The following is a 21,109-nucleotide window of genomic DNA, read 5'->3' on the forward strand; positions in this document are numbered from 1 at the left end:
GTGGGGAAAAACACAAGCTTGTTTTTCTGATTTTCTCTGCTGGCATTGCACTAAAAGTTAAAAATAACTCTATTTTACTACTGAAGGAGTTTGGAACTGTCATGTTATCCCTGCACATGCCTTATATCTCTGCCTGGATGTAGCAGGGTGACTGAAATAATTTTAGCAAGGATACTTTCCCAGGTTTATATGTTACTGAATTATATTAATGCTAAAAAATGCCAAGCAAAGCTGGTAAAGAATCCTTATGGAGTAAGAGCAGCCAAGATTTCTCACCATGTGCTGTGGCTGCATCATCAAAAACTAATTCAACTCATTAGAAAGCAGGGGTTATTGGAGGTAACCTCCTCACCTGCAGTGAATTGCAGAGACCAGTGTATGGACTGCACTCAGAGATGTTGCCTGCAGATGATGGAGTCCCTCATGCATGTGGATGCAGTGGTGGCCTGCTCCAGCTCCCATGTAGCCACAGGAGCCCTGGTGGGTCTGGAGCATGCAGTCAAGGCAAGACACACAGCTGGGCTCTTTCTTTGGCCAGAAGCTCTGGTTTAGGTCAGCTTGCAGTTGTGGTTGCTCCCTGCTCTGCATGCATCCAGGCTTAGAACATGTCTATTTTGCTCATACTTCTGTGGAGGCTTAGAAGTATGAGCAAAAGATTTAGTCTGCCTTTGCTCCTCCTCACTCTCCCCTGCCCACCCATGGCCCAGACATTTTTATTTCCCTTACCCTTGACCTATTGCATCTCTGAGAGCCTTTGTCTTTCCAAAAGCAGAGATTGTGGTGCATTTTGAGAGTTGTAACCTGAGGAAGGAGCCCTCACTGTAGGAAGGGAGGGGAGTAAGAGTCACTTGTGCTGCAACTTCCTTGAGGCCCTGGGACAGCTCTACTGAGAAGGAATATTTTGTTTTTGAAATCTTTTTATATTTACATTTCCAGGGGGAAAAAAATGTCCATCTGTCGCTTCTATTCCCCCATCCGCTGTCTCAGCATCTCTCCCGTGTTCCTTGGTCAAATCTGCCTTGCCAAGTGACAGTAATTTCACCCACATGAAAAGAGTCTGTATTAAGACTGAACTAAGCATTTTACTCCCAGGATTCTCTGCTTCCCAAATGTATCTTCTTAATACACAAAAGATGTCGATGATCTCACTTCTCATGTTTTTGGTACCCCACTGGGCTTACCAGTGCTATTCAAACCTAATGGTTTTTTCCTCCTCCTGCTACTGACCAGATATCAGTGATGTCACTTCATCTGCACTAATTACATACTGAAAATTATAGGGTGTAAACATGTGATATTTTCCTTGCTCATAACTCCCTTCTTATGGAAAAGCAGGCTCAGAGTCTGAAGCTCCCCAGTCATTTACTGCCTGCCTCCATAAAACCTACCTTTTTTGTTGCAGATAAATGGTGCAGTGTTCCTGATCAATAGCCCTGGGATATTCTTCGTGGTGCTAGATGCATGTTCAGGAGCAGTTGTGAGTAGGCGGCACTTTGACACAGTTACTGGGGAAAATGCAGCCAATTCAATAACTGATTATGTTCAAACATTTATAAAAGAGAGGTAAGCAAAGTGCTGAGAGCCCAGTTCGTATAGTGACCTGGGGCTGATAGACAAAGAGAGGAAAATGATCTACTTTCAGAACCGAACCTGTGCTCTGAAAACATTTGGCAAAGATTGAATTATGTACAAATCCCAAATATCACCTAGATAATAAGAAAAGCACTGTCTTTCTCACAGGATTGCACAGATTCGAGCAGAAAGAGACAGACTTTCTGGAAAACTGGCAATTCCTTTTAAATTAACAATCCATTTTCGACTTTGAAGTAGATAAGGTCCGTGCAATGACATTTGCAGTCCTGTGTATGTATCCCAATGGCCAACAATTTCCTGGCAGCTGATGATTCAGTTTTCCATTTCTGAAATGGGTTGGTTTCTGTTTACTTTTACTGATTGTTTTTGCCTTCTTTGACAAATGAAAATCATAGGTGTGCCAGATTTTCCAAGACTTTTCTTGGACAAACCAATGAATAGACCTGCGTGCCTGCGGGCTGTTACCTTGAATGTGTCCTGGCAAAGATCTGGATCATCTCTGTTTGTGTCTGTTCCACATTCCTTGTGGTTTTATGTGTCGCCACATAAACATGGAACAACAGAGATTTATAGATAAATTCTTGGCTGCTGGCAGAAGCAGGTCAAATAACCAGAAAACAGACTTTCAGTCCAAGACATTTCTGAGCAGTTCATGACCAAAGATTTGAACACTCTGGAGTTATTACATCTTTATTTGTGCACATGAGTAAGTACATACATAAAATGTGCATGAAGTGACATATATGCATGTGATGCCTGTACATTTGGTTTGATTTTCTTGTAGGATGTGTATTTTTGCAAGGCTGGGCATTTAGCTAAATGCAACCAGTTGTGCCTGTAATTCATCACAGGTACAATTCACTGAGGGCTGAAAGCACATCTGTGAGGACCAGTCAGGCTGAAGCTTGACTGAAAATCAGACTCAGTTTATAGATGGTTTCAGCATCTCAGGACTGCACAGTAACTGAATTTCTTCTGCAGCTGAGTGTCACTTTCTTAAAAGGGGTGCACTCACAGTCATTTGGGCTTGTTTTGAGTCTGTGTAAGGAACAGGTTTAATTTAGGAACATATTTATACAGAGGGTTTACCTTATGAAAGCTTACACGTGATTGAAATCAAGGAGATTTAAGCTTGTTCTTAAAGGTAGGCAAGCTCTCAAGTCCTTTTCTGAATTAGAGCTTAAAGATCTTGCAGATTCTTAGCAATTGTAATGTTTTGCTGTCATGCAGTAATTACTGTCCTTCCTTTCAGATCACTTGTTCTTGTGTGCTCTAGAGATATTGCAGACATGGTGGGGAGCTCTGAAATGTCTATTTTTACAAGGTTAGGCTCTGCAAAGCCTATTGTCTTCCACAAGGAAGGTAAATATATGTATTCTGTTCTACTTCTTTTGCCTGAGAATTACTGACTGGTGTGTCTACTTACCAAAAATATACACATACTCACGTAGTGTTTATCAATGTATTTGCTACTACAAAATATGCCTGTGTAATTTCATAAAAAACCTCTTAGCTCAGGGATGTTGAGAAGTAGGAGAGTTATTCTGGATTTTGACTCTACCTCTCCAGTTTGCTTGCTGCAAATTGAATCCTAAATTGAATCCTTTTTTTTTTTTTTTTTTTTCTTCTAAAAACTACAACAAATAATTATTTAATAAAGATTCCATCTCTAAAATTCAACAGCTTTGCAAGGGAAAATAATCACAAACTAAAAGGCTGATGAAAAGAAAGTAGCCTGCAGTGAAATAGGAGCTCTTTATTTTCTTGGATGAAAGAAAGGTGAAATCACCAGGCTTGGAAAGCTCTTACTGCAGTTTTACCTTGAATTACTGTAAGAAATTCATTGGTATCGTTGGTCCAGGGAATCCAAGTAGTTTTGAATAACATATTTTTATAGCTTTAGAGCATTCATTTAGAAATATTGTCACTGCACTTTCAAAGAAACAAAAAAGAAAGGAGGAAAATCATTGCAGAGGAGACTGGCCCAATCCTAATCCCGGGTGATACTCAGCCTCTATTCAGTCCCAAAGTCTGTTCTCTTCATGGTGAGAAAACAGCAGACTTGTGGGCATGTCCTCCCTGCAATGCCTTTGAGCAGCACACTTTTTTGACAGAACAGCTTTCGGTCTGAATTCCCTGTTTTTGATGGAATTTAGGGAACTGCTTGTGGAAACTCAGTGTGCACAAAGCTGCCAGTCACATATTGTCTTTACCATGCTGGGTTTCCTTCTGGAAAACAGGGGGCTGTTGAAGTCCAAGTCTGGACAAACGGTTCGGGTGATAAGGATATTAGGAAAACAGCCAGCTAGCTTGATTCAGATTCCACTTGCAGTCTCTTAAGCAGAGATCAGATGTAGAATTTTTTGTATTTCCAGCTTTATTTTTTTTTTCCTGCTATTGCTTTACTGAAATTTACATCAATTTCTGGTTCAAGTTTCAAAGCTCATTCCTGTGACTATTCCAGGAGGAGGACAGCATAATCTTTACAGCAGAGACAGCATTTCGCTTTGGTGCCTGTTTGATTCTTGAGAAGCTGTTTTTGCTTTCATCCTTTCAAAAGCAAAAATTTGAGGTTTTCTTTTTTGTTTCTTTGTCCTGGAACTTCATTGCTTCATTCTTTCTTCAAAGCCCTGACTACTTTTGAAAGGAATTTTTTTATTAAAAAGTAATCTTTTTTGTTTGCTTTGTCAAACTTTTTTCCCTGGAACACCTGTGCCTCTCACTTGGGCACAGCTCTGCCAGGTCATTCTGGGAGCTTGGTTCAGCCTCCAGCCCTGACCACTCCTGGAGCACACAAAGGAGCAAGTAGGGCCACCACAGTGCCCCATCCTGGGGACACACCGGTTGGTGGCCATCTCCTTGCCCTACGTCTCCAGTGGGAAGTCAGGGGCTGTTGTGCTGGTGGCTGGCAGCGGGAGTAAGCTGCTGCTGGCTGATCCCGTGTCACCTCTGTTTTGCTTTTCTGAAGGGCAAGGGTGTTCACCCGCGTGTCTGCCCTGATTTCCAGTCTGGGTAATTATGTTCTGATTCATGAGCTTTCTCCTGCTGATTCAGGTATGTGCACTATTTGACTTCACAGCTCCAAAAGCGATTGCATGCAGGACTGTGTACAGCAGCTGCCGTGGTCCGCTCTGGGGGGCCGTAGTTCAGGGCAGGCTGGAACATTTCTCCCAAATACATATTGATGCTTCCAGGGATAATGCACAAAAGCAATCCCCTTGACCCCAGCAGGATCAGGATTTAGGGTCTTGTTGCCTGGTTCTGCAAAACCTTATTTAAATTAGAAGTGTTTACAGGAATAGTCTTGATCCAACCATCTGCAAATAGCCTTGGGAGTCTTTGCAATGAAAAGCATAATATAAACACAAGACATTATTATTAAAATCAAAGAACACATAATGCCTTTGTACTTTGTGACAGCAGAGGACAAGAGCAGAACTGACATGGGGAACAGTTTATGCATAACAGGAAGAAAGTGATGTAAACTAATAAAAGAAGGATTCAAAATGCCTAACCATTTTCATGTAGTCAAATATGAAAAAGTACCAATGGTTAAAAATAAAGAGTAAAGCAATATTCCTGTTAACTCACATCTGGGAATATCTCTCAGCTTATTGAAATACCTGTAGAGCTGTGATGCAGTGAGGGTACAGCTTCAGCAAGGCTCATTCCGTCTTTCATCCCTTTTTGCCTCTTAAGCATTCTGTGTTTTCTTTTGTTTGTTTGTTTGTTTGTTTGTTTGTTTGTTTTTTAATCCAAGGAAACAAACAAAAAATAAATAAAAGGCTAAAAAGCTTCTGTGATATCCATGTTGTGCTGCTGACAACTGAATGGATCCACTCAGAGGGTCATGCTCTTGTGTCTGTTTTACAGGGAGTTTTGCTATGCTTGGCTATAAAGGACAAGCGAAGCCCTCCTGGATTAAAGTCCTTAACCATGCTGGTAATCAGAAAGCCGCTTCTCTACAGCATTATGTTCCATTGAAGCTGAAGGAGTATCAATGTTCAGCTAACGCTTTTTCTCAGAACCACTCAGAGCACATCTCTGCAGAGGCTATGGTGCCCCACAATTAGCACCGGTCTTGTAACACCAACCAGGCAAGTCCAGCAGCTGTCACCAAAACCTGCTCTTGTTTTTACGGGATTGTACCGAACCAATGTTGTTCACTTGTATATTTTATAACTAATAAATATAGTTTCATCTTATCTGCTATGGTAGAGTTTTATTTTTCAAACAGTGTCCCACAGGACAGGATAGGAGAAGCCTGTGGGCTGCGCTTCCCAAGGAGAGAAGTGTTTGAACATATCTATGATTTGGGGTCAGACGGTAAGTTTTAAAGGTGAAAATGTGTTCTTCAGTATCATTGGGACTGGAAATGAAACTTGGCATGGAAACTTTAGCAGCATCCAGGGAAACAGATGAACCTTCGGCAGAGGTAGGGAATTCTCCCATCAGTCCTGTTTTCCCTCCATTAATTCCTGCTTTTAAAACAACTAAGCGTCTGTGTTCTATGACATCCTAGGTGAACTCATCAGCATCTGCTTGCATCGATGGGTAAGCACGTGGTGATTTTACAATAATGCCTCCTAATAGACCTGAATATATACAGTTGCAACAAGGAATTATAAATATATTTCTGTCTGTAGCTAATGACTGGTGAAATGATGTTTGCCCAATTGATGTGAACATTTAATTAAAGACCTGCAGGAATAAAACTCAGGATGATGTATATGCTGTGCAGGGCAAAATCTTCCATTTCTCCTTCAGACAATGATTGTATTGACTTTCTGCTCCCATTGAGGACTGAAATACTGCTGGTGTTAGTAGCTAATATTCTTTGGTTGTTTTTCTTGTTTTGTTTATATTACTGCTTTTTGAAGTGAACAAAAAGGAAGAGCTTTGTATGCAAACTGAGAAACAAACTGATGACCTCCCTGTCTACAATATAAGTACAAAGTTAGCCTGAAGTGATGACATACTCATTTTGGTATGAAATGAATGGATGAAATCCATTGCCATAATGATCAGACACTTCAGATCTTTTCTTTACAGAATGGCATGTGTTTTTTTTTTCCAAGCTTTTCTACTAAAATGTACTGATCTTTTCCTCGCTGTGTAGTACATTGGGACCCTTGCATTTCAAGGCTAAACCTTGTGTCATGAGTGCCTCTTTTTTCCTTTGAGTTGCTGACAGCTGTCCACAGGTTATTCAGACAGGTAGGTAAAGGCTTTGTTACTAATGTCCCGTCGTTTCTTTGAAATTCTCAGAAATGGCCAAACAAGTTGCTACAGGACAAGGTCAGCATTTTGTTGGCCAGACTATTGCTCCCTGGTGGGTTAGTCGCTCTGGCATCCGTAAGTCTTAGTGGGAACTGACCTCCCTGGCTGAGACGCTTACCTCCACCACCTCATACCACCTGGGTGAGGGGGAGAGGACACCCAAAGGCTTGTGGGCAGAGGAGGAGGCCGTGGCTCCATCCCCACATCAGGAAGGAGAGGTGGCAGTTGGGTTCAGCCAGAGGAGAGGTCTTGGCTTGCTGGAGAGCGTGAAGAAGTTAGTGATGCTGCTCAGGAGAGGGGAGGTAACAGACAGGACATTGCAGGCCTGTGCAGCCCCCACGGGGAGCAGCGGGACAAGAGGCTGAGTGGCTGGCACTGAACCTCCAAGGAGCAATCCAAAGTCCTGAGCTATTAGTACCTAATTGTTATGATTTCTGAGGCCATGCAGGGGAAGAAAAGCAAGATGTTTTTGGCTGTGAGCTTAAGCCCAACATTGGAACAACTACTTACAGAGTGAGCCTTTACTTTTGCAGAGATTTATTTGATAATTCGTGACAGGTCCAGACCCTGGATCCCAATAAAACTTTGCTGAGCTCTAACCCCAGCCTGAGACTAAACAATTGGCAAAGGACAAACCTAGTGGAGGAAGGAGAGGAATGTGCCTAAACTTCTGAAAAATCTCTCTTCCTCCTCCCACCCCAGAATGAGAGCAAATGGCAAATGTCCTGGAGAGGAAGGCGTGGAGTCGTGGTGAGCTGGATGCAAACAGTCAAGTACCACAAAAGCAAAAAGAAAAATATTTACATCCTGATGCAGTTATTTGAATAGTTAAAAGCAGCAATCTGAAGAGGTCTCAGAACGCTGTGATCCTCTGAGCTACTGCACACACTTTCCTTACCTTGAGAGGGAAAAAGCTCTTTAAAACCAGGGACGCTCCACAGAGGGTACAGTTCTTCGTTGGACCCTCGGGACATTCAGGACAAGGTTTTCAAAGGCTGCTGCTAACTTGGCATGCACCAGAAGTCTGAGTGTGTGAAGCTGCAGGGTAAGTGCTATGTGGGTGTTATATTTGTGAAGAGCTGCCATATTCCTCCCCGGGATGTCCAGAGCAGGAATATCTCCACCCACATGCTGGAGTCCATGTGGACTGTGAATGCCCTGTAGCCAATCCAGGCATGTTCAGTACATCTAATGCATTCAGGACACACAGCCATCCTGCTTATTCCCTGAGCATTTCTGCAGTGGATATACTATAGCCCCTTCTGGAAGCATTGGCTTGGTTATCCATCAAGGACTTTCCCAGATAAAGTCAGAGAATCCTGAACCTCAGAAACTGGGATTCAGCCTCCCACCACCTCGGTGTTTTGAAAATTTCATGTAGTGGACAAGGATTCAGTGAAATGCCGAGCACTTTGAAAGGATGTGAAACTGGTAGTCAGTCAGTTTCTGATAAGTGGAATGTCATGAATTGCAAATGATTCAGTTTTAGGTAAGCCAAAAATCACTTCCTTTCCTTTTAAAGGTCTGTAAGCCAGGGGTGTATGTGTGTGGGAGGGGGGGGATTCATTCTGAGGGGGGGAAAAAAAAAAAAAAAAAAAAAAAGCATATGTTTAACTCTCTTATTTCTGTCCCAAAATAATTTGCCAATGTTACAACGAATTTGCAGACACTTCACTTGCCTTTAGTTTATTCATTGTAAAAATGCCCTCTAACCCCAGCTCCTTGTTCAGGTGTTCTTAAGAACATCAGGAGGCAAGGAGTTTGCAGCGACACTTATGTATGGAAAATGTGAGCGGAACCTTCTTCCTCACAGGGAAAGACATTGGATAAATTGATAAGAAACTGAGGTTCATTGGGAAAAAAAGTCAGACTTACACTTTTGACTCCAGTATTGATTTTATTGAAAAGTAAGGTCTTTTCCTGCATTTCATCCTCTACTTGCCAGCAAAAACAAACAGCTAATGGCTGGATGGCAGGCACAAGATCAAGATGAAGAGCAGGAGCAGCTTCACAGCTGTGCTGCCCTGGGACTGGGACGGCATTTTCATTAGCTATCCCTCGAAATGTGTTTGTTTATTTGCATAGGGTGTCTGAAGGATTTAGCTGTGCTCACGGCTTGTGTGTGAAGACTCCCCTTGCACAGGAATGTCACTGCAGCAAGATCTGACATGTCCTCAGGTCAGAAAGGCAAACGTGCTCATCAAATCTGTCTTCCCAGCTGGGGTTAAAATGCAAAATTTCCTGAGTGAGGCTAGAGGACAGCCGATGCCGTGTGGTGTCAGCAAGGAGGTAGTGGAGGTGCTAATTAAACAGCTCCTCCTCAGGAATCAGCTTCCAAATTGAAGTTGGCTTCTTTGCATATGAATGAGGAAACACGCAGCAGCTCTTCAGACCTAGCCAACAAGCCACTACAAACCTCAGCATCGGCTTATGTTGCCCTTTTTCTGGTTACAGCAGGCTGAGGGCCCAGCTCTGGCTGCCAGGAGCAGGAGGGAGAGCGTTTGCCCTGCTCGGGACTAAAAGGCACCTTTTCCATTGGAATCCTGTGAGATTTCTCTGGGAATGGCCCCAGCTCCCCGCTTGGGCTGTGGTTGCTCTTGCCGGGCAATGGCAGCAGCTGTCAGGGTGCAGGCAGGTTTCTTGCTCCTGTTTGATGTCTCTTTTTGGAGCCCCCAGGGAGCTGCTGCTTGCCTCCCATCCTTGTTGTGTTTGTAACCGGTGGCTTAATGCTCCTGTCAAACCCTGCTTGACATACCAGAAAGGAGACTCCTCTTCCACAGGTGCTGAAGGCACATCCTCTGAAGTGAATCAAGCCAGTCTTAAAAAGCACCTTAAAATACCCAATATCAGGTGCTTCTTTTTTTTTTTTTTTTTTTTTTTTTTTTTTTATTCTGGTCATAGGCTCGGCTGGTTGGCCCCAAGTCCTGCAAGGTGCTTAGCCCAGGCAAGAGCCTGTCCGTGCTGCCCTGGAGGGCTCAGTTCTGCCACCCAGGCTTTGGAGTGTCCACAGGACTCCACCATGAAGCCTGGGACAACCCAGCTTCCTAAATGCTTTTCTTTACTGTTTTACCCCCAGGACTGTCTGCTCTGTGCTGCCTCCAGCATTAAATCCTCATGGAGCGCAGTGGATGGGGATTCCTATCTACGCAGCACGCTTTCTAGTACAGCATCATTGCTGACACCTGCAGTAGCAGCCAGCTGGGGACTAATGGTTTCCTGTATCCACTTTTAGCATTGTCTGCCACTATTGTTCACTCTTTGGCAAGATCCAGCAGCTGGGAATCATTTCAGAAAATCTGCCTCACCAGATCCAGGGATATGAGTCCCACTTGCCATTGCCAGGCAGCTTTTAATGGTGAGATGAAAAAGCTTTTCTCACCCAGGAGAGGCATTACAGACAGTGTTTTAGAAACACTGGAGATGATAGACTCAGGAGGATACTTGCCTGGCCCTTGGGCTCTCAGAGTGCCCAAATCTGTGGGGAGATTTGTTGACAGAGTGTGTTACATCAGAGCTGAACTCAGCGACGTGGCGCCTGTTCAAGGAAGATGTAGTGCGATTGCTGTGTTCCCATGCGGCTCGGAGCACTGAGCTAACACAACGGCTCTCTGGCAGGAGGCAGCTGCTCCTGAACCCTCTCCAGCAGGAGACATTAATGGAAAGAGTCGCTATCCCTTCCCTATCCCTTCCTCCTCTTATAGCTAATAGTAAAATCAAGCATATCGCTGTTTGTGCCCAGTATCTGGGGAAGATGCTTAGCTGAGAGCCTTTGAAGGAAAATTCCTGAGATGACTGTCCTCCAACTTTACCGGCACTGGGTTAGTCAGAGCTGAATCAGAGGAGTCAGTGCTAGCAGCAAAAGCACTTCTCCTTGGCCCTCTCAGCTCTCAGCCTTTCCAACCTGAGTGCCAGTTAATACTAACATTGCAATGAACTCGGGCTCACGGAAAGCTGAATCAAACACCCTGCTTCCACCACAAAATAAGCAGGGTTTTCTTTGAACTGTGGCAGATCAGACACTAGAAAAATATTGGAGCCTCGCACAGAACTGATGCCTCCAAAAAAATTACATGAATTTCCAGTGTGTGATTGCTTGTTTTGCTCTCTGCTGATGAGGATGGATGTAATCAGGGAAGCGGTCCCCCAGGAGCAAGCAGGGATATAAAAGCAGAAGCCATTTTGCACAATCTGGTGGTAAGTACCATGCAGTTCATGGCTTTAGAGAAAGCAAAGGCTGCGAGATTTCTTAAACCTACAGTATTTCTTATTTCCTATCAGTTTGCTACAGGTTGCTGTCAAAACAAGACCATAAACTGTGCAGATTATTGCTCTCACCTGGCAGAGACACTCCTCAGAGTTTGCAGGTTTTAGTGATCCAGATCCAAGAAATTTCTTTACCACCTACAAAAGTGATGGGAGAGCAAATGCATGCCATCACTGTCAAAAATTCATCCTGTTATTTATTTATTTATTTATTTATTTCTGTGAATATCATCTGATTGTGTTTTATGACTGATACCTTACCGGTTGGAATCTGGCTTTGTGCAGCTCTAACACACAGCTGTGCCTGCACCGTAGCAAACGCTGCCTGCAATGACCAGCCCGTGGTATTACCAGTTGTTCAGCTTTTCTCTGTCGTTAAAGCAGAATCTAGTGATTGGGTTTGCAGATTACACTGTGTAGTAATGGCTAATAAATCTTGACATTTTCATGGTGACTGCTGTACTTTGGGCACACCACTAATAATGTTCCTTTAAAAGAGCCCTGGCTTATCAAACGTTGATGGTTAATGCTGTTAAAATGTCAGACACGTGCAGCCTGGTTCTGGCACAAATTCCATGGCGACGTTATTGCTCCCCGATAATGTATATCATTCGAAGTTATAGCGTTACTAAGTGCATTCCTCTTTTCTACTGCTCTGTAACAGCATTTCAGCACCTGATAAACTGCACCACGTCTGCGCTGTGACCAGAGCTCATGGCTGTCAAGTATACTACACCAAAACAAGGAAACATTTTCCCCCGGGAATATTTCCTGACAAATCTGGTTCTAATGCTATTTTTAATACAGTCATTGGATTACATGTGGTTTGAACATACCACTGCACCTCGAGCTGTATCACCTCTAGGAAGACTACAGGCATGTGTTCTGCATATCTACACTGTGAAATTGGCTCCGGTCTAAACCCTGGTTTCTTGCCTATCTTTTTCCTCTATTTTTCGTTTGTTTTATATTAACAAGTGACATGAAAAATAACATGTGTTTTTTCACCCTGAAGAAACTGGGGCACCCTGGAATTTCATTCAATTGCTTTTTTTGGCGTCTTAAGCTGTGTAATATATACATTTATCGTATTTCATCAATGTGATGTGACATGGCAGATACAAATAAGTTTCTTCAATATTCTTCAAATGCTGGCTTACATGATAAAACCTAGCAGATCCTTGGACTGCGTGTGAATTTTAAACAGTTCTTTATGAGTACAGAGCATTGAACACTTACAGCAGCGGGTCTTTGTGCCTCAGTGTGACCATGCATGTCAATAAATTGCCATGCACTCAGGCAGAATTGCAGAATTGATCACTTGAGCTTGTTGGAAAGAATCCCATTAATTCTAACTTTGACTTTCATGACACTACTTGTTTGTTTGGCTGGGGCTTGGCTATGGTAGAAACAACAACAATATTAGGTAGATGGGTTTCAAAAGCAGTTTTTGGTTTTGCAACAGGATTCTGGGCTGGCAGATTAAACAGACAGGTCTGAAATCCAAGAAACTGCACGCGTCAGACTGGAAGCTTGAGTGTGGTTTGTGCTTGGGGGTGCACAAAACATGGTTACTGAAAATGTGTGGGTAGTCTGGGGGGAGGAAGGTGCCACCGAAAGGTTATTTTGTGCAAATTTGTCACTCTGCAAACACCTTCTCTGTTTTGTTTCATTACTTTTTTGCACATGTGATTATTCAGCCCTAGAGAGTCCTGACTCTGGATGTGTTTATATTGCATTCCTAAGACATTTTTGGTTACATCTGGTGGTTGCTTTCTGAGTGTCTATTTGTATTCCCGAGTGGGTTTATCCTAAGCTAAACAAAAGGTGAAGAGCTGCCCTTGGCTCCTTGCTCTGTTTGGGCTGGTCCCGAAGCGGCTTGAAGGTGTTCTTAGTCACAGAGCTGGCTGGGAGTGGAAGCGGGCTGTCATAAAGGCACACATAATTTGGTTCTGGGCGAGCAGTTTCTGCATGAGCTGGAAAAAAAAATAAATAGAAAGAAAAAGCCACGCTTTCTTGATATTCTGTCTCCACAGGTATCAACCCAGAGAATTTTTTATCCTGAAGCATGGGTCTACTTACCTCCGAGCACCTGGCAGAAAACTTCATTTTCCTTCTGTTTGTAGTCTCCTCTGCAAGCACAGGTAAGTCTTTCTGTTACAGGGGGGTTAAGGCGTGGTTTGTAACACTGCCTTTAAATAAAGACATTGCTGGACTAGATTGAGCAACTTTTCACTCTTTGATCCAGGTTCTTATAAAAAAGCCAAGGACAGGGTGGAAAGCTCAGGAGAAAAACAGTTTTCTGATGTCTCAATATTCCTGCACTTGGCCAGCTGGAGTGGCAAAGAGTGAAATTTCTGAGCAGGTGAAAGTATCCCCAGGGAGCCTTCAGCCCTTGCTACACATTCTTAAAACAAACCCCAACCCAACAAACTGCCACAAAGAAATAACAAAGGAAACCTCAAGTCCTAATAGCTGTGTCTGTGGGTGGTGAGCAGTTTGCTGCTTTGTCCAAGTGCAGATGTAGAGACCAAAAAGCTCTGGGGTGGCACATCCCTGCCCTTGATTTTGACTGTTATAAGCAGCCCTTATCCTAAGTGGTTTCAGAGAAAAGGGAAGCTGGAAATACATATTCTAAGTGGATTTATTTGGGGAAGTTGCCTTTTTTTAAAACAAAGAGGCCTTATGTCTTGCCTCAAATGCTGCATCTGCATGAAGCAACATTTCATTGCCATGTTTGGGGCCTTTTGGTCAAGAATTACACTGTTCAGTTAACTCCTTTGTTGGAAGATGCTTTCTTATCCCCCAAAAGCCCATGTGAGAAATAATACAGGCTGGAGGGTGCCTGATGGGCTGGCAGGAGTTGCTCAGCCCTCCGGTGGCCCTGGTGCAGCAGGTGCAGGTGCTGTGCTCTGCTCCTTCTCCCTGGTAGGAACAAGTTACCTTGAACAGCTGGTATTTAATGGGGCCATGGAGATGTCTAGGCCCTGGCTGGTCCAATTCTGTAGTTTTCTTAAGGCTTGAAGCTGGTGGAGGAGTCAGAGAGGGAACTGAAAGCAGACGGACAATTTTGTTTCTATTGCTGTGGAATTGCAGGCAGCCCTCAAGTTTCACAGTGAGAACACACAACAGCCCTCCACCAGCTGCACCAGCACCAGGACAGGTTTCCTTGCATGGGTCCACAGAGCTGTCCTTGCATTAGGATGCTGACTGACAGCACTAGCATCCATGGGGAAAAAAACCAAACAAACAAACAAAAAAACTTTACTAAGTGCAGAACCATAATCCTGCTGAAGTCAGGGGGTTCATCCCACTTCTATTGCCACTGATTTGTGGCTCCTGTAGTTTTGCTATGGTGTTTTTGTTTTAAAGGATACAAACTGGAGATCTGGTGAGAACTCCCAAGCCCTTGTGATGGCAGAGCTCATCGTTCAAACTTCCACTGACCTTAGCTTCCTAGGATTAGAAAGGTTTCTGCCCTCAGAAAATATGCATCCCCCATGGGACTCCTGCACTTGTGAAGTTGTGTTGATTAGAATAAGATGTGAAACTCACATATCAAGTGAGATTACATCAGGGAAATATTTTATCTTAAGTAAATATTTATGACATGAGACTTGGATTTGGTATGGGAGCAGTTTAGCTAACACGTCACAGCAGCCTGTAATCAAATATGTATGCAGAGATGAGTGATGTGTGTAATCAAAGAGAATGAGTCCTTATCTCTTCTGTCTGAAAAAGCTTATGAAGCCGGAGTCTCTCTCTTGTGGGATTTCTGTTTCTGGATCGATTGGTAATTTTTTGGTGTGTGGTGCTTTTGTGATAATTTGAGCACTATTACTTCCTGTCCCCACGAAAAACACAGTATGCAAACCTATCTCATTACTATTTTTTTAAACTTTAAACAAAGACTTTCAAACCTCACAAGTATTTTAGGGGCGTTAGGTAGCCTTTTTAAAGGTGTCTTCTGTTTTAAGCTTTTGTCAACATCTTCCCTGAGCTTGTGAAAGGCTTTTTGTCAGTACAGAGCTGAATGTCATTGCAGCAAGGGCTTTATTCCAGCCTTTTCTCTCATGGTTTTCTGGAAACTGCATCCTTCACATGGCTCCTTTGCATCCAGCAGTGGGATTTTCCATGCTTCCAGAAAACAGAAGATCATACAGCTTAAACTGTTGTTTGTTTTCTTTTGGTCATGACCCAGAGGGACACTGCTGCCCTGAGTTATTGCTGTGTTCCAGGGAGGCAGCCAAGGGGGGTACAAGACTGGTGCTTAAAGATGCCAAGATGTGGAGCTCTCTGTCTTGCACCAAACATGTGGCAACTCTTCACTCTCCACTTCTATTCAGCAGAAGCAGCTGTGATATGTCCTGATAAGGATCCTGAGCTACAAAATTGGAACCCAGGTCACAACGAAGAAAACCGCATTGAAATCCGTAACGGCAGGAAGCTTCTTCTCTCTTCTTCTGCAACTGTCCACTCAATCCACATCGCTGATGGAGGTAAAACTTGCTGCCTCCAAGGCGGCAAGGCTGGGCAAAGAGTGCTTTCCCCTTCGGCTATTTAGATCACCGTGTCTCATGCTGGGAGAGGTTCCTGTTGCTTGCCGAGAACTGGGTGGCTGCTGGACAAGCCCAGCTTTAATTTGGTACAAGGGTGGGTGGCAGCTGAGATGCTACCAGTCCTGTAGCCATTATAATTAACCTACTCATCATCTTTTCTGGAGAATTTGCAGAAGTACTTATACGTACTGGTTTTTATTCCACATTTTGCCTCAAAAACATGTTTTACTAAATTATTGTTCTTGTAACATAATGCAACTGTTGTGTTCTCAGGGTCTCAGGACAGGGCAGATATAGATGGGTTTCCCTGTCTCTAAGGATAGAGTCATAGCATTGCTGGTGACTTTTAGCACAAATAGCTTTTATTCATCTTGACTCTGAATTTCCATCTCAGTTTTGAATGAATCCTCTTCCAAGCAAATCTTAATTGCACTCTTCAAGAGTTGGACTGAGTAAAAAAATTTACTGTCTTTATGATTTCTATTGAGAATGGGCAGAATTTTTCAAAAATTTAGATGAGAACCCAGCACTGGTTTTTAGCACGATGATGTCACAATCTCTGACGAGCTTCTGTATGTTAAAGCAAATGTCATAACCTTTTCTACTTAGGAAAATTGGTCATTAAGGACGATGTGCAGCCTATCATTTTGCGTACTAGACATATACTCATCGAAAATGATGGAGAGTTACATATCGGCAGTGAGATGTGCCCTTACCAAGGCAATGTGCTTATCAGCTTGTATGGGCGGTATGTATGCATGATAAAATATTATCTTAGAATTTCCAATATCTCTCTTCCACAACAGAGAAAAAAATGTTCCTTAAAATTACATTTGCTCAGAAGTATTTATCATGCATGTTTTGTAAAAAGTTTACTGGCTTGTTAGACAATTTAAATGTCCTTTAATAATTGACACAGTTTTGGTTCTGGTTTCAAATCTCCTGGGGGATGTACATTGGGGTATTTAGGAATGCCAGAAAATCAGCTGTAGTCAAGTTGATTCATAGATTTTTCCAGAATAGGCTTAAAGCCTGAAGAATTATTTTATTTTGAAAATTCTCCTCCCTAAGCATCCTTTTGTTCTGCATGAGAGTGAGAAGTAGGTGAGCCAAAGGATAAGACATTTATGTCTTGCAGATTAGTACAGGATCGCTCAGCTTTTCAAGGATGCCAAACTCATTTTTAACAGCCACTAAGGCTTACCAAGTCCTGGTTACGATCCTAACTTCCTATGGAAATCAGAAACATAACTGTGTTGTGCAGTTTGGGCTTCAGGCCTCCTCAGGCCTGAATATAATGAAAATAACACATATAATTTGAGTTCCAGATTGTTCCTGGTCCATAGTTGCTAGTATTATTTCAAATAATTTATTTACTGTAGAGCATGAGCAATTGCCAATTCTTAAGGTCATTGAAAAAAAAAATGCTTTACAAGTCATGATGCTTCTTTCCTTGGGCTATAGCAGAACAAGGGCAGAGGTTTCTTGACCATCAGGTACAAAATCAAAATTGAATCTTTTCCTCCCTTCATGTTGCAGAGCGGATGATGGCAGCCAGCCGAATCCTTACTTTGGGCGGAAGTACATTGGAGTGAGTAAGGGTGGCACTCTCGAGATCCATGGAAAGAAAAAATTGTCCTGGACTTTCTTAAACAAGACTCTTCATCCTGGTGGCATGGAAGAAGGTGGATACTACTTTGAAAGGAGCTGGGGCCATCGGGGTGTCATTGTCCATGTCATTGACCCAAAGACAGGGGCAGTTTTCCATTCAGATAGGTGAGTGACTTTATAGCTGTCTAGATTTGAGGATCTTTGGGAACAAGTTGGGACAGCTTCTCAGCAAGCTCAGAAGCATGTGGTTTAGCATCTAGTTCAAATGGGTGTTACTGTCTCTATATGCAATTCTTTCTAGATTACTGATCTCCAAACCCAAATAGTAAAATAGCAAGTAGTGTTATTGTCTTACTATTGTGTTAGCTGGAGCTTAATCAATTTGCTTTAAAAGAAACCTGTAATGTCTCAGACAAATGCTTTTCCGATGCTATAATATTATTGTTGTAAACAATACAAAAAGGTCATTTCTTTATAGCACTTGCTTTTTAGTATGGTGGTGCTTGTTAGAGCTGCAATGATCACTTGAAGTAAATTTGTTTTTGTTTTTTAATAATTTTAGGTTTGATACCTACAGAGCAAAGGAGGAAAGCATACGTCTTGCCCAGTATTTGGGCAGAGTTGCAAATGGCATGATCCTGTCAGTTGCTGTGAACGATGAAGGATCTAGAAACTTGGACGATTTGGCCAGGAAAGCAATGACCAAACTGGGCAGCAAGCATTTCCTCCACCTTGGGTTTAGGTATGTGCCAGTCCTGCCAGTTCTCCCAGCACAGAGGCTTTATTATGTTCCTCAGATGTCCAAATAATTCCACTCTCTCAAAGGCACAAAGTTCTTTCACATGGAAAAAAAAAAAAAAAAAAAAAAAAAAAAAAAAGAGGGAAACCTTTCAACATGAAGTTTTAGCAGCTAGTAAGATAGTTTAAGATGCACTCAGTGTCTATATTGGGTATTTTTATTAGCAGATTGAGGAAAAGCATACGATTTGTATTAAAAATATATTTTTCCAAGATATTATTCCCTTACAAGTTACTCATTCCTATTTATTTTCATGTCATCCCCCGAAGATTTAAGAAGCATATCCATGTACCTACAATGGATTGAATGGCCTGAATGTTAAGCAGGTTAGGATAATAGGCCTGTAACCCTGGCTAAATACATTATAGACATGCATACAGCTTGCTCATCAGCTTGTCCAGTACATATTTAGAGACTTGTGCAGCATGGAAATTTAGCATGCATTTATTTGTGCTGCAAACTGTAAACCATTCTGTGGCCAATACATTGTCTGTGTTGGCGCACACACTGATGAGAATATTTGCTATTTATCCAACAGTAACCATTTTATAATTGTATGTGAGTATCTGAATTTATGTAGGCTTGTTTGTTTGTTTAAGAGGATGTCTGTCTCTCTGTGGACAATGGTCTGTACAGACACTGAGGGTCACTGCAGAACATGGAGAAAAAAAATATCTGCTTTGTAGGAAGAAGTGATTTAGAAGAGCAGCCTTTTGGAGCAGACAAGTGTCAGTTGGACAAGATTTGGAGTAGTTGGTGAACAGGTTGTGTAAAATACTACAGGGACTTCTGTGTGCCATGTAGAGCATTTCAAAGAAACAAGGCTGCAAAATAGTCTCCAGACACAGGCTATCTTCATCACTTCCTCTCAGATACCCAGAACCCATATTAAAGCCAGGAGCCTGCTGGGTTTCTTTTTAAAGACTAAAATTAGGGAAACAGAAAAAAGATTTTCAAACATTATACTTTTTTTCCAAGCCTGAAACAGGAAAAAAAAAAAAAGATGGTTTTCTCATATGTTTATAAAAGTAAATTGCTCTTGATGTTTTTAGACTTCTGTGGTGTTTTAATGCTAGTTTCTCACTTTGCTATAATTGCTTATAATGGAAATACCATAGAAATTCATGTGTTAAAGTGTGACTTTCTGCATCACTACAGAAAGCTAGTCCTTGTCATGTTGTTATCTCAAATACCACAATATTTCCCTATATAAATAATAGGGACATTGTGGGTACAATAATGTAGTAGTAGTTGGTCATCATTATCTCCCACCAGAGCATTGGTGTGTGCAAAAATACCCATATCATGGTGTGCTTTTTAAAAAATTGTATTTTTAGGGGTGTTCTTAACGTATAAGTTCAACAGCTTTGAAAAATTGTCCAAATGGCAGACAGGACCTGCTCACTGCCTGGCACCAGGGGGTTGCTGGCCGGTCCCACCTAACCCCCTGCCAATGGCTGGGGCTGGCCCTGGGCATCACTGAGACAATGATGGTGTAAGCAAGGTAGCAATTTGAGATAGGGACATTCTATTTCATGTTTTGGTAGGTGCCTTGTGAGTCAGGCTGTTGAGCCATAGGCTGGGTGGTTTTCTCATGGAGGCGTTGGAGGGAGTTACTTGGCCAAATTCCTGCCTATCTCCAGCTGCCCCATATTCAACCAGATTGTGAAGTTGTGCAAATTCCGGTTGCTGCAGAAGAGCCAATGAGCAATGCTAATTTTTCCAAAAAAATTCTGTGCTTCTGGCATCTCTTTCAGTTGCCTATTCTCTCTGAGCCCAGAACATTAGGAATGAAAGGAAAATCTTGCATTCTTCCTCTATTGTTGTCCTTTTGAAAAGTGAATTTGCTCTTTAAGCATGAGGTTTTTTTATTTTTTTCAAATAATAAATTAAAGAAAGCCTTTCAGCACTTGATGACAGAGTTGTTCTCTTTGGAATCCTACCCAAATATCACTGGTTTGGCTCCGGACTTACTGGTCCCTTCATTTCAAATAGCCAAAACAGATGCTTTTACATGTTAGGTGTTTACATGTTAGGTGTTTACATGTTAGGTGTTTACATGTTAGGTTTTACATGTTACGTGTTTTTACATGTTAGGGTTGAATGACTTTAGGACTGTTTTATGTGATAAACTGACTGGGATAAACAAGTACTGTAACATATGAAATGGGACCAAACCTTGAGTTGCAGAACTAGCTAGCTTCTTATTCTTTAGATTTTTATTTTTATTTTTTGTCACTTGTTTTGAATTTGGTGACAAAAAAAAAAAAAAAAAAAAAAAGACCTATCTTTCGTGCTGAGTGATAAAGTGTCCTTCCTCCCCCCATACCCTCCTCTCCCTGGATGGAGATCATAGCCCGGCAGTGCCGCTGGCAGTTGGCACACGGACAAGTTTTCCAGCAGGAGCATCTGGCTGGCTGGCAGGCTCCCGAGGCAGTTGTGTGTTGGCAGCTTCCCCCGAGCCTGTCCTGTGCTGAGGACACGCTGCTGGGACTGCCGTGCTTCGGGGAGCCACGGCCGCTGAATGGCCGTGAACCTCAGCAAAGCCCAGGGGTGATCTCTGCATGCTATCTGTCAATGTCTGTCTGTGTTTTCTTCCGAAGTCCCAGGGTGGTTTGTAACTTCACTTAAACCAGGCAGATGGTAAATGGAAGGTGACCTGCAAGATTCAAGGGTGAATCTTGATGCTATTGAAATCACCCTGTGTTTTTACCGATAGAGACATGATTTAATCTCTGGGCTGTTTGCTAAATCCAGGGTAAGGGTGACAGTCTCCCTACAACCCTAAAAGCATATTTGTTATTCTGTTAGTCATGAAGAGCAGATACGCCAGAATTTCTTCTACTTCAAAGACAAAACTCCCTCCTGACCCCCATTAATTGGGTTCACTTCCAGTGCTGGGAGGTACTTTAGTCTCTGTCTCCATTGCTTACTCGACCATGTGTTCATTTGCCAGTATTGCTGATAGATATTGAGCCTGCTGAACCAATAACAATCAGGCAGT

General features: G+C 42.5%; 2 protein-coding genes across 3 annotated transcripts in view; both read left to right on the forward strand.

Moving 5' to 3' along the window:
• Positions 1-5,798, forward strand: part of LOC311442558 (cell surface hyaluronidase CEMIP2-like) — a 53,689-nt gene extending 47,891 nt beyond the window's left edge. The window contains exons 23-25 of the mRNA XM_084531914.1: positions 1,403-1,563; positions 2,846-2,955; positions 5,467-5,798. Of these exons, the coding sequence (XP_084388040.1) occupies positions 1,403-1,563; positions 2,846-2,955; positions 5,467-5,666 (471 nt within the window). The 3' untranslated portion in view covers positions 5,667-5,798. The remainder of the gene's footprint in view (positions 1-1,402; positions 1,564-2,845; positions 2,956-5,466) is intronic.
• The window catches only part of CEMIP (cell migration inducing hyaluronidase 1), a 108,067-nt gene that overhangs the window by 41,141 nt on the left and 45,817 nt on the right, over positions 1-21,109 (forward strand). Inside the window, exons 2-6 of one of the 2 annotated variants that reach the window (XM_084531912.1) lie at positions 13,173-13,280; positions 15,483-15,635; positions 16,305-16,443; positions 17,235-17,471; positions 17,869-18,048. In XM_084531912.1, coding sequence (XP_084388038.1) covers positions 13,205-13,280; positions 15,483-15,635; positions 16,305-16,443; positions 17,235-17,471; positions 17,869-18,048 — 785 coding nt within the window. In that variant the 5' untranslated portion in view covers positions 13,173-13,204. The remainder of the gene's footprint in view (positions 1-13,172; positions 13,281-15,482; positions 15,636-16,304; positions 16,444-17,234; positions 17,472-17,868; positions 18,049-21,109) is intronic. The other variant, XM_084531913.1, reaches the window with a different exon arrangement.

Source organism: Aythya ferina (assembly GCF_964211825.1).
Source record: "Aythya ferina genome assembly, chromosome: 11".
In the NCBI taxonomy this organism is placed as follows: domain Eukaryota; kingdom Metazoa; phylum Chordata; class Aves; order Anseriformes; family Anatidae; genus Aythya; species Aythya ferina.